The 13,204-nt window shown below is 35.8% G+C and overlaps 1 protein-coding gene across 3 annotated transcripts in view; it reads left to right on the top strand.

The window, feature by feature from the left end:
• Nucleotides 1-3,603: 3,603 nt before the first annotated feature.
• Nucleotides 3,604-13,204, top strand: part of Tdh (L-threonine dehydrogenase) — a 310,905-nt gene continuing 301,304 nt past the window's right edge. The window contains exon 1 of one of the 3 annotated variants that reach the window (XM_089255433.1): nucleotides 3,604-3,781. Coding sequence is in view for 1 of the 3 variants with exons in the window: in XM_089255431.1 (XP_089111557.1) it covers nucleotides 3,735-3,781 (47 nt within the window). In the remaining 2 variants the exon portion in view is untranslated. Of the gene's footprint in view, nucleotides 3,782-4,006; nucleotides 4,188-13,204 lie in introns of those variants that run through there. The other 2 variants (XM_089255431.1, XM_089255434.1) reach the window with 2 other exon arrangements.

Genomic DNA, 13,204 nt, shown 5'->3' on the forward strand with positions numbered 1-13,204 from the left:
TTATTCCAAATCAGATTCTCTATAAAATGCACCTAATGATTTCCTTTTTGCTTGAAATTTTTTTTTCTCGAAAATCCACGGTACCCTCCCTTGGAAAAATGACTCCGAAAAATCATGGCATTCGAAACAGATTTTTTTCTCACGGGTACGAGTTACGCGGTTGCGGTTGACTTTTTCTTATTCGAAATCAGATTCTCTATAAAATGCACCTAATGGTTTCCTTTTAGCTTGAAATTTTTTTATCTCGAAAATCCACAGTACCCTCCCTTGGAAAAATAACTCCGAAAAATCATGGTATTCGAAACAGATTTTTTCGATTTTTTTCTCACGGGTACGAGTTACGCGGTTGCGGTTGACTTTTTCTTATTCCAAATCAGATTCTCTATAAAATGCACCTAATGATTTCCTTTTAGCTTGAAATTTTTTTTTCTCGAAAATCCACGGTACCCTCCCTTGGAAAAATGACTCCGAAAAATCATGGCATTCGAAACAGATTTTTTTCTCACGGGTACGAGTTACGCGGTTGCGGTTGACTTTTTCTTATTCGAAATCAGATTCTTTATAAAATGCACCTAATGGTTTCCTTTTAGCTTGAAATTTTTTTTTCTCGAAAATCCACAGTACCCTCCCTTGGAAAAATGACTCCGAAAAATCATGGCATTCGAAACAGATTTTTTTCTCACGGGTACGAATTACGCGATTGCGGTTGCCGTTTTCTTATTCGAAATCAGATTCTCTATAAAATGCACCTAATGGTTTCCTTTTAGCTTGAAATTTTTTTTTCTCGAAAATCCACAGTACCCTCCCTTGGAAAAATGACTCCGAAAAATCATGGCATTCGAAACAGATTTTTTTCTCACGGGTACGAGTTACGCGGTTGCGGTTGACTTTTTCTTATTCCAAATCAGATTCTCTATAAAATGCACCTAATGATTTCCTTTTAGCTTGAAATTTTTTTTTCTCGAAAATCCACGGTACCCTCCCTTGGTAAAATGACTCCGAAAAATCATGGCATTCGAAACAGATTTTTTCGATTTTTTTCTCACGGGTACGAGTTACGCGGTTGCGGTTGACTTTTTCTTATTCGAAATCAGATTCTTTATAAAATGCACCTAATGGTTTCCTTTTAGCTTGAAATTTTTTTTTCTCGAAAATCCACAGTACCCTCCCTTGGAAAAATGACTCCGAAAAATCATGGCATTCGAAACAGATTTTTTCGATTTTTTTCTCACGGGTACGAGTTACGCGGTTGCGGTTGACTTTTTCTTATTCGAAATCAGATTCTCTATAAAATGCACCTGAATGCTCGCCTAAAGTACCAAAGCATGTTTAGAGGTGTCGCGAGTTCGATACCCGGTTCGTCCTTGTCAGAAAACTTTCCTGACACAGGGGTACAACAAAAATCGGCGACTTGACCGCAGCAAAAAATTGCTACCGCAGGGAGTCCCCCATCGAGGGGTTAGCGCACCAATCTCTCGATGAGTATAAAAAACAAGCCTGCCGTTCGGAATCGGCAATAAATTGTAGGTCCCGGTTTAATTAGCCCTCGTGTGCAGAAAAATGACCGTGATGCGACAAAAATGATCAAATGATCTGTTTGAACCGATTCAGTAAAGGCGCGTATACACTAGCGCGCGGATCGTGCAATGCAAGCGTTCGCAATGCATTCAGTGGGTACAATTTCCGAAACGAATCATCATCATCAACGATGGCTCCGTCCGAGAGCTGTTTAAACGCCATCTGTAGGTTTTGAGCGGTAGCAACAACTATTGAGGAACAGGATATGATATTTTGAAACGAATTTAAATGGCTATTAAAAATGACGAATTTAAATGGCTATTAAAAATGACGAATTTAAATGGCTATTGAAAGTGACGAATTTAAATGACTCAAACATGACGAATTTCAATTATTATGACTATTAAATTAAATGACTTTCGCCAATTATTTCGAGGATCTTCTCAAGAGAATAGGACCTTTAATTTCGAAGACGGAAACTCGTATGCGTTCTCCTATCTCCGCTCAAGACTCATATTGGCTCATATTGTTCATACGTTTTGCTTGGATTCCCCCCTTCCCTTCTTTTTCAATTTTAAAAAGAAAATCAAATCATTGCAGACACAAATTCCTTTTGGAGTTTTATAATTGTCATGTTTAATTCTTTTGTTACATTTATTAGTCAAATTAGTTGCTTATAATTGTACATATCTTATCAGCTATAAGAAGCACATTTTAAAAAATGTGCTGCTTATAGCTGATTTTAAAAAATGTGCTGCGATAAATGTGTAGTTCTTATAGAGCGATTTAGACAAGTTTTGGCGTGAATTTGATAGTAATTGTAGTTGCTTAATAGAAAATAAGCAATACGAAGTCAGCCAATGCATAATGCGAGTATAAATTTATACAGGTTGGCTGTAACGCTGCGATACCTCGCAACTGGAGATTCGTATACCAGTCTACAGTATCTCTTCAGAATTTCAAAGCAATCAATTGGACGAATAATTCCAGAGGTTTGTGCAGCACTTATCCAAGAATTGAAAGGATACGTTAAGGTAATTTAAAAAAATTTAGCTTGTTCGATATTTTTTATTGGTTTCTTGTGGCTCCCGACTTCCCATTTGCAAAACAGTAAGCATCAGACCCACAACACATATATAACTTCATTACACGTTAATTACACTGGATTTATCACATTGCGGAGATATCTTTCAGCCCAGCTTCGTGGCAAAGTTGAACACATTATGATGTGGTTGACTGCACTACACACATAACTCGCCTCTTCCATAGGAAATGGTAGTAAATTGCAGTATGGACAGTTTGAAAAAATTACTCAAAAATGTTTTCTCAAAAATTTCAGTTTAAATATATTTATTGACAAAAGAAAAAAAAAATTACACATAATCATCGAAATCATCATGTGACTGTTGGCTCATTGTTGAAGTCGATGGTGACTCCATCGAGACAGGCCTTGAAGGGCGCGGTGATGAACTTACCGCAGAAAGATGAGAGATGTGTGGCCTAGATGGCCTATATGTTGTCAAGGCACTTTCACGGAGCAAATCGTACAACCCTTGATCGGCTTTCATCAAAATTTCAAATACTGCGCATTGAACCGCTCTCTGTGCATCTGGAGAAAAGTTTTTTGTTTTCGCTGCGGCATAATTGAAGAAAGATGAAATCTCATCATTCTCTGCTGGCATTTTCTTCAGGTTCGAAGAAGCACTCTTCAGAATAGAAAATGCGCTTGAAAACATTTCTGCGCTGGAATCTTTGTCTTTATTTTTCCGTTTAAAGGCGCGTATACACTAGCGCGCGGATCGTACAATGCAAGCGTTCGCAATCGGTTGTTCAGTAATTTGTACGGTGTTGCGAACGATTACCGAATCATTCTTGATCTGTTTGAACCGATTCAGTAAGAGTCGGTTTTTTCGACGAACACAAAGGAATTCTTCCGTCTAGTTTGGACGGCGTCGTTATCGGTTTGCGTGTTAGTACGTGCTTCTGAGCCCATCTAGAGCCTTCATTTTATCCATTCGAGTGGGGACGGCCAGATAAACAGAAAAAACCGGGACTGTCCCGGGAAATAAGAAACGTATGGTCATTCGAGTGTAATTCATCTTAACTACAGGAAATAGCCTTGGTAGCATGGAACATTGAATAATTAAGTCAAGTTAAGTCAAAACCGCTTCATTTACACGTTTATTTGCATTGAATCCAGCTGGACAGGTTCTTTCATGAGCGCACCAAAGTTATTTTTCTCACAGTTAAGGAAATTAAACGGGTGAGTAAAAAAGGATTTTTAACTTCACCATTCTTTCATCTTAACTGTTTGAGTTTCTCAATTAGTTGGTTTCGAAACTTTTTCTTTAACAAGAATTTGAGTTTACCAAGGAGCACAATTGTTATTGCTACATGAATTTGATTTCTTTAATTCTAAACTGGCGTGGTAGGGTCATGACCATACTGCATCTGTTCCCTGGTTTTTTCCTTTTAATTTCCCTAGAGCGGCTGCGGAGCCCCTGCGGGTGCACACGGAGACCCGGTTGAGAACCGTTGCTCTATATCAGCGGTTCCCAACCGGGGGTACGCGTTCCCCAGGGGGTACGCGAAAAGAAAATGGCAATGGCGGCCATCCATCTAAAAAAAGAGCAAAATGATTAAAAAAACATTAAAAGGAATTTTTAAAAGTAGGTAGAGGTTTTTTACTAATGTTGTCAGTTGTAATACATTGATTTCCCTATCAATAAAATCTTCTATAACAGAGGGGTTGCATCCGCTGGAAGGTTCGGCCTTCCCTTGTCCCGCCCGCGCCCAACCTATGATCCGGATTGACGCACTCCTTCCTCTCGGCTCACTTTTCTTCTGTGTTTTGGATTTGATTGTTAACGCATGCCGGGCTGTGCATATAAACGAAGAATCAATTCGTGTTGTGCTTAACTTTTGTTGTGGCCGTTTGTATTGAAACGTGTGCGTTTTATTCCCGCAATTTTCTACGTCAACTTTTCTACCAAGCACCTGCTGCTCACGTGATTTGCGCTATGGATCAGTGGCTAAAAACTGGATCTGTGCGGGAGCGTACTGAAACACCAAAATGAAATACCGTGGACCTGTAAACGTGAAAACATATTTTGAATCTTCCAAAAGTGATTCTGTCAAAGCTACTGAAACCTCCTACTACATTAGCTGTCGTATTGAGGGACGAGGAAAAAACCACACTATTGGTGAAAATATGCCATCAGATGCATGTTTGCAGAGGAAAGTGCTTGCAACTCAGGATACTGCGTGTCATAAGTCACGTCACAGGTTATGAATTTTTTGTCTATCCAAGTCGACAAAAGTACAGACAGTGCGCAGTATCCTGAGCTACTTGTAATTGCATAGTACTTGAAAGACAGAATTCGAAGGATATTTTTTGTATGTGTCACCCATTGAAGGTGTCGTACGACTGTTAGACTTATTTGAAGCAATTAATCATTATTTCCTTGGAAAGAGAATTCAATGGTCAAAATGCATTGGGCTCACCACAGATGGAGGAAAATCCACGGAAGGTTGCTACTCAGGCCTTCGTGCATGCGTGGCAGAATTTGCTCCCAAAATGAAATGGACTCACTGCTACATTCACAGACAGATCTCTGCATCGAAACCGTTGTCTCCAAACTTGCGAAACGTTCTTGATGAAGCGGTCAAGGTTGTCAACTTTGTCAAGGTGAATTCTACCAACTACAGGTTGTTTAAATTGTTGTGTGAAGATATAGACAACCTTCACAACACTTTGCTTTTGCACACCAAAGTTAGGTGGTTGTCCGGAGGTAAAGTCCTGACGTGGCTGCTTGTACTTCGGCACGAGGTAGTCCTTTTTTGGGAAGTGTTTGAAACACTTCACGATTTCTTGTCATAAGCTGAGCTAAATTTAACAGTCGGCCACTTGGAAGGATTAAAATCCTCATTTGCAAAATATTTTTCAGAGCCAGAAATGGGTGATCGGTGGATATCTAATCCTTTCAAAGCATTTTGAACCGGCTTTTGATTGTCGATTCCAGAAAAAGAGAAATTGCTAGAGCTCGTATCAGATACCCTTCTGAAGGTCCTCTTTAATGACAGAATGGTGAAACTAGTCAGTTTTTATGCTTGCCGCGGGGATGAATACATTGAACTTTCTAGAAAAGCCATAATGTTTTTGTTGCCGTCTGTTAGCACGGAGCTTTTTGAACGGACGTTTTCTTCGAATACATACATAAAAAATAAATATAGAAGCAAATTGAACGCAGCTTCGGATTTGAGTTTGTATTTATCCTCTTTTGAGCTTAATTTTTCAAAACTTTGTAATTCAATACAGTCCCAAACATCACATTAATTTCTTCCCCAATCTTTGTGTTAATTTGTTTGCTTATTTGAAAAATAAAAAATTTGAATAATGAAAAAATAGACAATTTAATTTAATATGTACCTTTTCTTGAAGTTTTTGAAAACTGTAATGGGTGAAACAGATTAGAGGGGGGTTGGGGTCTGGAGGATTGGGGGTTTGGGGTACGCGGAAAGGAACCGATCCAGCTGGGGGTATGCGGACTGAAAAAGGTTGGGAACCACTGCTCTATATCATTGATCAAAGTTTTCGTGGGGGGTCAAAATGATAACACCGCTTGAGTAAGTCAGTTTTTGTCGTACGTTCAGAGCAAAACGCTTGAAGAGAAAAGGTGAGCTTTGGTCCATAGTGTATAGATTGGAATTGTGTATAGGAAGAGCTCTAATTTTTCCCGATAACTGTTTAAAATTAATGGTGAAACATCGAATATCCGAGGTGAGCATGAGGGTAGTGTTGTTAGTGAATACATAAGATGCGTGATCAACATGTCATGTTGTTTGTGTATTGTGTTTCTGACTTAGAAGACGACTAATTTTGGTATTTGTGAAAATATAGTTAATATTTTTATTTGTTAATTTTATTTTCTGAGTATCTCGATCATCTGTTCATTTTAACCACTTGCCAGTGCCACCCGAATCCAGTTCGCGCAACCCACCTACTCAAAATTTGAATGCCCAAACTGACTTCGGGCAGGAGAAAAACCAGTGTTTCTATTCCATTGATCTGGAACAGAGTTTGTTTTCTTTTATCAAATGCTTAATGCAATGTAATTCACTGGTTTTATTTCAATAGATGATACCTGTTCCACATTTTTTTTTTTGGAAGTTAAGCAGGATTAGCTATAAAGGCGTTCATCTGCAGTGGTTTTTTTTTTACGTTCAGTTTAAAAAAATTAATTTTTGACACATTTTCCTGAAATATACACCACAGGTAAGGAGTTAATTATGAAAATTGGGTTTCAAAAAATTCATTACATAATTTTAGAAAAATTTCCAGTGACATATCCTTCCATTTCTTTTGAATGTGTCTTAATAAAAGATCATTTTTGAGAAAATTTAAGAAATTTGTAAAATTTAGTGAATTGATAGAGGAAGTCATGTAAACAGGGGTGGGAACTCTGTGTCACACTGCGTCAAAATTAACAACTTGCGCCATCCTACTCCAATAGTTTATTTTAATTTTTCTGTGCCAAATAGCAATGACAATTTTTTCAAAGCATATTTTCTCATTTTTTGTACATATTTCATAACTTTTCACTTTTCAAATTTTTAGTGCATATTCTGGATGTTTAATGCACATTTTGGTATTTTAAATGCACTATTTGTATATTAAGTGTGTATTTTTGCATTTTTAATGCTTATTTTTGCATTTTTAATGCTTATTTTTGTATTTTTAATGCATATTTTTGCATTTTTGATGCTTATTTGCATATTTTTAGAGCATAGTTTGTCACTTTTTTGTGTTTCTAATCTGGGCTCTAGTGATTATGTATAATAACTGGCGATTATGTATAATCAGCAGATTATACCAATCGTATTTACAGTAAAATATACAAATATTCAAATTGGCAAGTCAAGATATTTCACCGACCCTGTACAGTAATTTTTTTCTGTAAAAGTGAAACCATACTACAACGATACATAATATAACAATAAATCTCAAAACTAATTTTTTTTGTCTGGTTTTGAAATGCCTATACTCTAATGTTAAACTTTTGTTTCTTGATATAGCTATAATCCCTCTTCAACAATATTTTTTTCTTGGTCCCCCATAGTATTGTTGTATCAAGATTTTATTGTATCTGTTTACTGTTATTGATCACAGGGTTAGTGCTTATAGGCAGAGATGTACTTGCAAGTCTTGGGGGGGGGGGGGGATGATGATGATGAGGATGTCAATTCGTATATAGGCCTACATATATACATTAGATCAGCACATGTGCTAGTTCGTTGTTGAAAACAGTGGAGGGAAAAGAATTAAAATTTCAATCAAATCAAAACGTCTTTCAAAAAATAGATCAATCTCTTCATCAAAAACAACTAGATACCAGACTTGAAACAACCAGAATTTATTTTAATCATTTTTTGGATGACCGTATGTCTCATGTTTCCTGGAAGTTTCCTGTATTTTCATGCGATTTAATAATAGACTAATACTAATAGTATACAGGAAATTTTTTGAAAAAGGACAAACAACTAGATGGGTATTTTTTCCATCCAAATGGCCAAGAAAAAAGTCTGATCTAGTTGGAAAATAACTAAGTTTTCAAATACTGTTCTGGCTTGAGCAGGGACTAAAGAAACACATGCAAACACTGAAACTTCGGAATGGAAAATAAAAAATAATTCTACCTTTTTTCCGATGTTAAAATGTGGATGTTGATTTCTATCCTTTTTCAATGATAACAAGAAAACAATCCAAAAATAACACAGAGGTGAAAAACAAATATGCATGGCAGTTTTTGACAATATAACCGCACTTTAAACTGTCAAAAACCTCAAATATTGCTTTTCGATATAAACATTCCCATTGGAAATGCACACGTTAATTGCATGTAATGTTTAAAGTGACTATGTTATACAAAGAATAAATATTTAATATGATTATAAAATAATTTTCTACTCTCGACAGAATTATTTCGGGCAATATGTTTTTTTTTCTTATAAAATTTGAATAAAGCATAACATCAACATTGAAGGGAAAACTGGAACGATTTGACATTCTTTGATTCAAGATGATTCTTGACCTTCCAAAATTTCTTCAACTGCTTATATATGTTTGCATTGATATAAACTGTCTACTCTCCACTTTTTACAACAGATAAGTGTTTAAAAAAGTTTATTACATCATATATGTAATGTTGATTTCTGTTATTAAATTATCTAGGTAACCACTGATATTTAAAACGATGCTCTTATTGCGCATAACATTGAAATATATCTAGCGATGAAAATGCTAAATTGTAGGATTAAAGTGTCATTTAATTTGGCAGTGCTAGCTTGTACGTATATGTCAAACTTATTCTTACTTTTGCACTATGATATGGTACATTTACTAGGCTAGCATTTATAATGCAATGGTTTTCCAATTGAAGCTGTATTCAAATGTGCAAAACAAATGCTTTTGGTATCAAGTCTTGTCAGCTCTGTGAATTTATACACCCTGATCTAAGAAATTTTTAGGTGAAAATAAATGAGTTAAATTAGTGCATTAACAGATGCTCCATGAGAATTTTTATATGGAATAAAATTTGGGTCAGAAAATTTAAAATATCAAAATAGATATTTTTCTCAGTAATTAAAATTTTGAGTATAAAACCCTTTAATCTACATAAAAGTTAAGTGTTTTGTTATTTAACATATCAGGTTAAAAAATTATTTGACATCATTGACAGTAAGATTTTGATAGTTTTAATACTGAGTTAGTTTCTGGGGTCAAAAACCTAACCCTGATGCCCTATCATATATATTTTGAATAAGCAGCTCTATTCCACTTAGCAAGTTGAACACCGGTAATGAGTAGCTTAGATAAATAAACCATAAAATTATATTTTATATGTTGTAGGCTCTTATGTTGAAGAATTCAAAATTGCAAATTATAATTAATATTTTGTTTTAATTATTGTAATAAATTAATGTTTAAAAATAAAACATTGTAATATGCGAAAAAATAAGTTTTTCATCATGTTGTGTACCTATTCTGTTCAAAACATTATCAAAAACCTAAATGAATGCCTTTTGATAGTTTAAACCAGTTTTTGATGCTTGTCATGTCGAAAATCCAACCCTGGTTTGTTATTACTGTACATCAATTACACTGCGTTTTCATTTCAACTTCGAACTTTGAAACTCGGTAAAAGTTTCATTTCTGTCAATAGGATTTTAATTTTTTTTGTAGGTAGCGAAAGACATCACTGAAATTGATATTTTTACGAATATTATCGTCAGAAAAGCCATAATTTTTAGTATGATCGTAAACAAATACAAAGCATTCAGCAAGCTGACCCCTTTGAAGCAGGGTTGTCAAATTTGTTCCCCGGATAGATACCCATTTTTCCCCAAGGCTGGTATTTTAGCCTAAAATACCTGGGTTTTGGGGGGGGGGGAATCGGGTTTTTTTTTGATGGAAAATAGTTTGTTTTCAAAGAAAATGTTGCTTTCAGGTTAGTTTATGTATTCTAAAAATTGCTGGATAGTGCAGTGTTTAGAATATGTATATTAGGGTGGAACGAAAAACTGTGTTTCTTCACTTTTTTTAGAAATTGATGTTGCCTTAGTTTTCAAAAGATGCCTTTCAATGTTTTAAGAAGTTATACCAAAATCTAGGGAAATATTTTAATATCTTGAGGTTCCTCACAGACCCTAAATGTCAAACAAAAAGACTTTTCTAAGTACACATTATTAAAATCTTTTTAAACATAAACGAAGTTGATGATTTATAAAAAGCATTTGCTAAAAAAGGAAAAACACTTAATTTAAAAGTTATTCAGTGCATGGGGCAAAACTGAAAAAAAATATATATATATATTTACAGGCTATATATGAACCCAGAGAAATACTCACAAGAGTTCCATATATGTTATAACTGACAAGTATATTTGCAGCTGTCATGTAAGTTGGAAGAATTTTTCAAGCACTCCGAGTATAGGGATTGATAGAGGGAGATGAAAATAACCCCCCCCCCCTTTTTTGGGAGGGGGGGGGGGACAAAACTATAACCATGTTCCAAATTATAAAAACAAAACACAGTTTGATGATATAGGTGTCAGGAGAATGGCTCTATTGCTTCCACTGTTATTACATTTCACTTTTGCAAAATAGTCAACTTTTTTTCAAACGATGGAAGAGTACTCCTTTATTTTATTCCGGCTTGAATGAAGCCTTCACGACTCTCGGTTGTTGATACAGCAAGAGATAATTCAGTTACGAGTCGTACGCACCGTTCAACTGCTTGTGTGTGACGCGGAAAATTCGGTATAGATGGGAAAAAGGTTCAGATCATTTTTGTGGGTCCATTTCCTGATTTTTTATAATAGGTGGTTCAGTCACTCGCACTTGATCCCATGCGCATAGTTCCGAATAGTGCTTAGCAGAAAAGTTTATTTTCGGAACATGGAATGTACAGATTTCTGCTTCTGATAATCCCTCATTTCTAATTTTCAGAATTCTCTTGATTCCCAGTTTTTTGTAAATAAGATTTTCATCTGCGAGTAATGAGAGCAAAAAATTATCTGAGTTGACAAAGTTTTTTCTCCCATCACCCCGAATACAATCTAACCCAGTGTTTCCCAAAGTGGGCAATATTGCCCCCGGTGGACGATGGAATGGTCCAAGGGGGCGATATAACCTACTGATTTAACATAGGATCCTATGGGTTTACTTGAGTTGGTGGGGGGGAGAGCGACGAGAGGAAAAATTTCCTGATGAAGGGGGCGATGGAACAAAAAGTTTGGGAGACTATGATCTTACCCATAGGATTCCATGTTATACCCGTAGCTTCTACCGCCCCCCTCGAACATTCTATCTCCCCCAGGGGGCGTTAACGCCCACGTTAGGAATCACTGATCTAGATGCTTCACAAGATGCCTAGAGGCAACTCATTAAAGTGAAAAAGACAAACCATTACAAGGGATGGCCTATGTTTTTCTCTATTAATCTGATAACACCATTTTTATAACCAGTATTGGTAACAGTCCCGTCGCATCCGATCGCCATCAATTCCTTCGTATCAAAATCTTGCTTCAAAAAGTCTAGGATTGATGACTTTATATCCCTTACTCTACTGCTTCTTGGAGTTGTTGTTCAAAAGCAAATGAAGTACTTGCTTCGGCACCGATTGATGGACCAGTTTCAGTACTAGTAGATGGAAATGCTAACTTCAACGGTAAACTGCTTTTTGGCTCATATAGATCACTTTCCTCAGAATCGTTGGATATAGATGAGTTTTCAGTAGTTGATGAACTAGTTTCCGCCGTTTCTTCTTGAGATGACTTCAAATGGGATACCATTTTTGTTTGTTCGTTTTTCAATTTCTTCGTTGTTACATCTACTCAACCAATGGCTATCTTGCTTGTACTTCTTTGATCTTGCAAGAAATCTCGCTTTAAATTTTGGACCTTTTTCAATTTATCACACTTACAGCCTTCAAAATCACATTTACATGCTGCAATGTCGAACTATTTCCGTGCTTCGCACTGAAAAGATTTCAAGTTCGACTTGAAAGTTTGAGAATCTTTCCTTGCTTTCATATTTTTCTGAAAATTCTTGTATTTACAGTAAAAGACTTTGCAAATTTTGCATATCCGTTGGTGAGAAACCGTAGGAATTGAAGTAATTTTCCAAATATCTTCTATCTTTGGTAGGATAATTTCAAGAATGTCTGCAATAGCTGGATCTTTTCTTGATTGTTGTGCCTTCATATTGTGTTGAGTTAGCAAATAACAAAGCATAACATCGCCTTAGGTGGGCGAGACCCGAGAATCCCACTCTTTAGAATTTCCTAAAATGTCACAACAATAAAAGCTTCTGGTCATCATTTTGACTGCTATACACCCTCTCAGTTAAGGGGTAAGATAGCAAATGAATACTGAAAACAAGGGAAAAACATTGAGGTCGCTGAATGAATCACGTGTTCAGGGGAATAGGAAAGCTTCCTCCGCGGTGTCGTGTTACAGAATTCTACACGTGTGTAAAACTTCAGGGGCGATGAGGAACCTCAAGAAGTTTGAATTTTGGGGGAAAAAATTACGAATGGCATTTCCTCACATAAAGGCATATTTTAAATTCTATTACAATGGCAATTTCGAAAAAGAAAAAAATTCTAATTTTTAAAAAATACCCTAATGTATATTTTGAAGTATTTTCAAAAAATTTTTTTGGGAGCAAAAATGTGATAATTTCTTGGAATCGGACTTTTTTTTACAATTCTTCTACCTTTTTTATGTAAGCATTTAGGTGTGAGATTCACATAGAAAAAATGTTACAAGAAACCGCAAACAGAAAATGTAACCATGTGTAATATATGTATTATACCTAATATGTGATAAATTGAGCACAGTTCAGGCCCTAAAAATAATCTAAATATCCAGGCAAAAAGGCACTAAAAATGTCTAAAATAGGCACTAAAAAAGCATTAATAATTTATAGAAGGAAGAAAATTTGAAAAAAAAATGCTGTTAAGGGTCCAAATTGTAGTTTATAATTGCATTGTTAAATTGATGTCAAGCCAAAAATAAAGTATTTGAGGTTCCTCAGGGAAATTCCAGTGCCACCATTAACAGACTAGGAGCCCAAAGAGAAAATGAGCTGTGGGGGAACCTTCGAGTTGCAAATAATTCTTGTC

This window comes from Pholcus phalangioides, unplaced genomic scaffold (genome assembly GCF_987345545.1).
Source record: "Pholcus phalangioides strain wild (caught in Gottingen) unplaced genomic scaffold, Ppha-v1.0 ptg000042l_1, whole genome shotgun sequence".
Classification (NCBI taxonomy): domain Eukaryota; kingdom Metazoa; phylum Arthropoda; class Arachnida; order Araneae; family Pholcidae; genus Pholcus; species Pholcus phalangioides.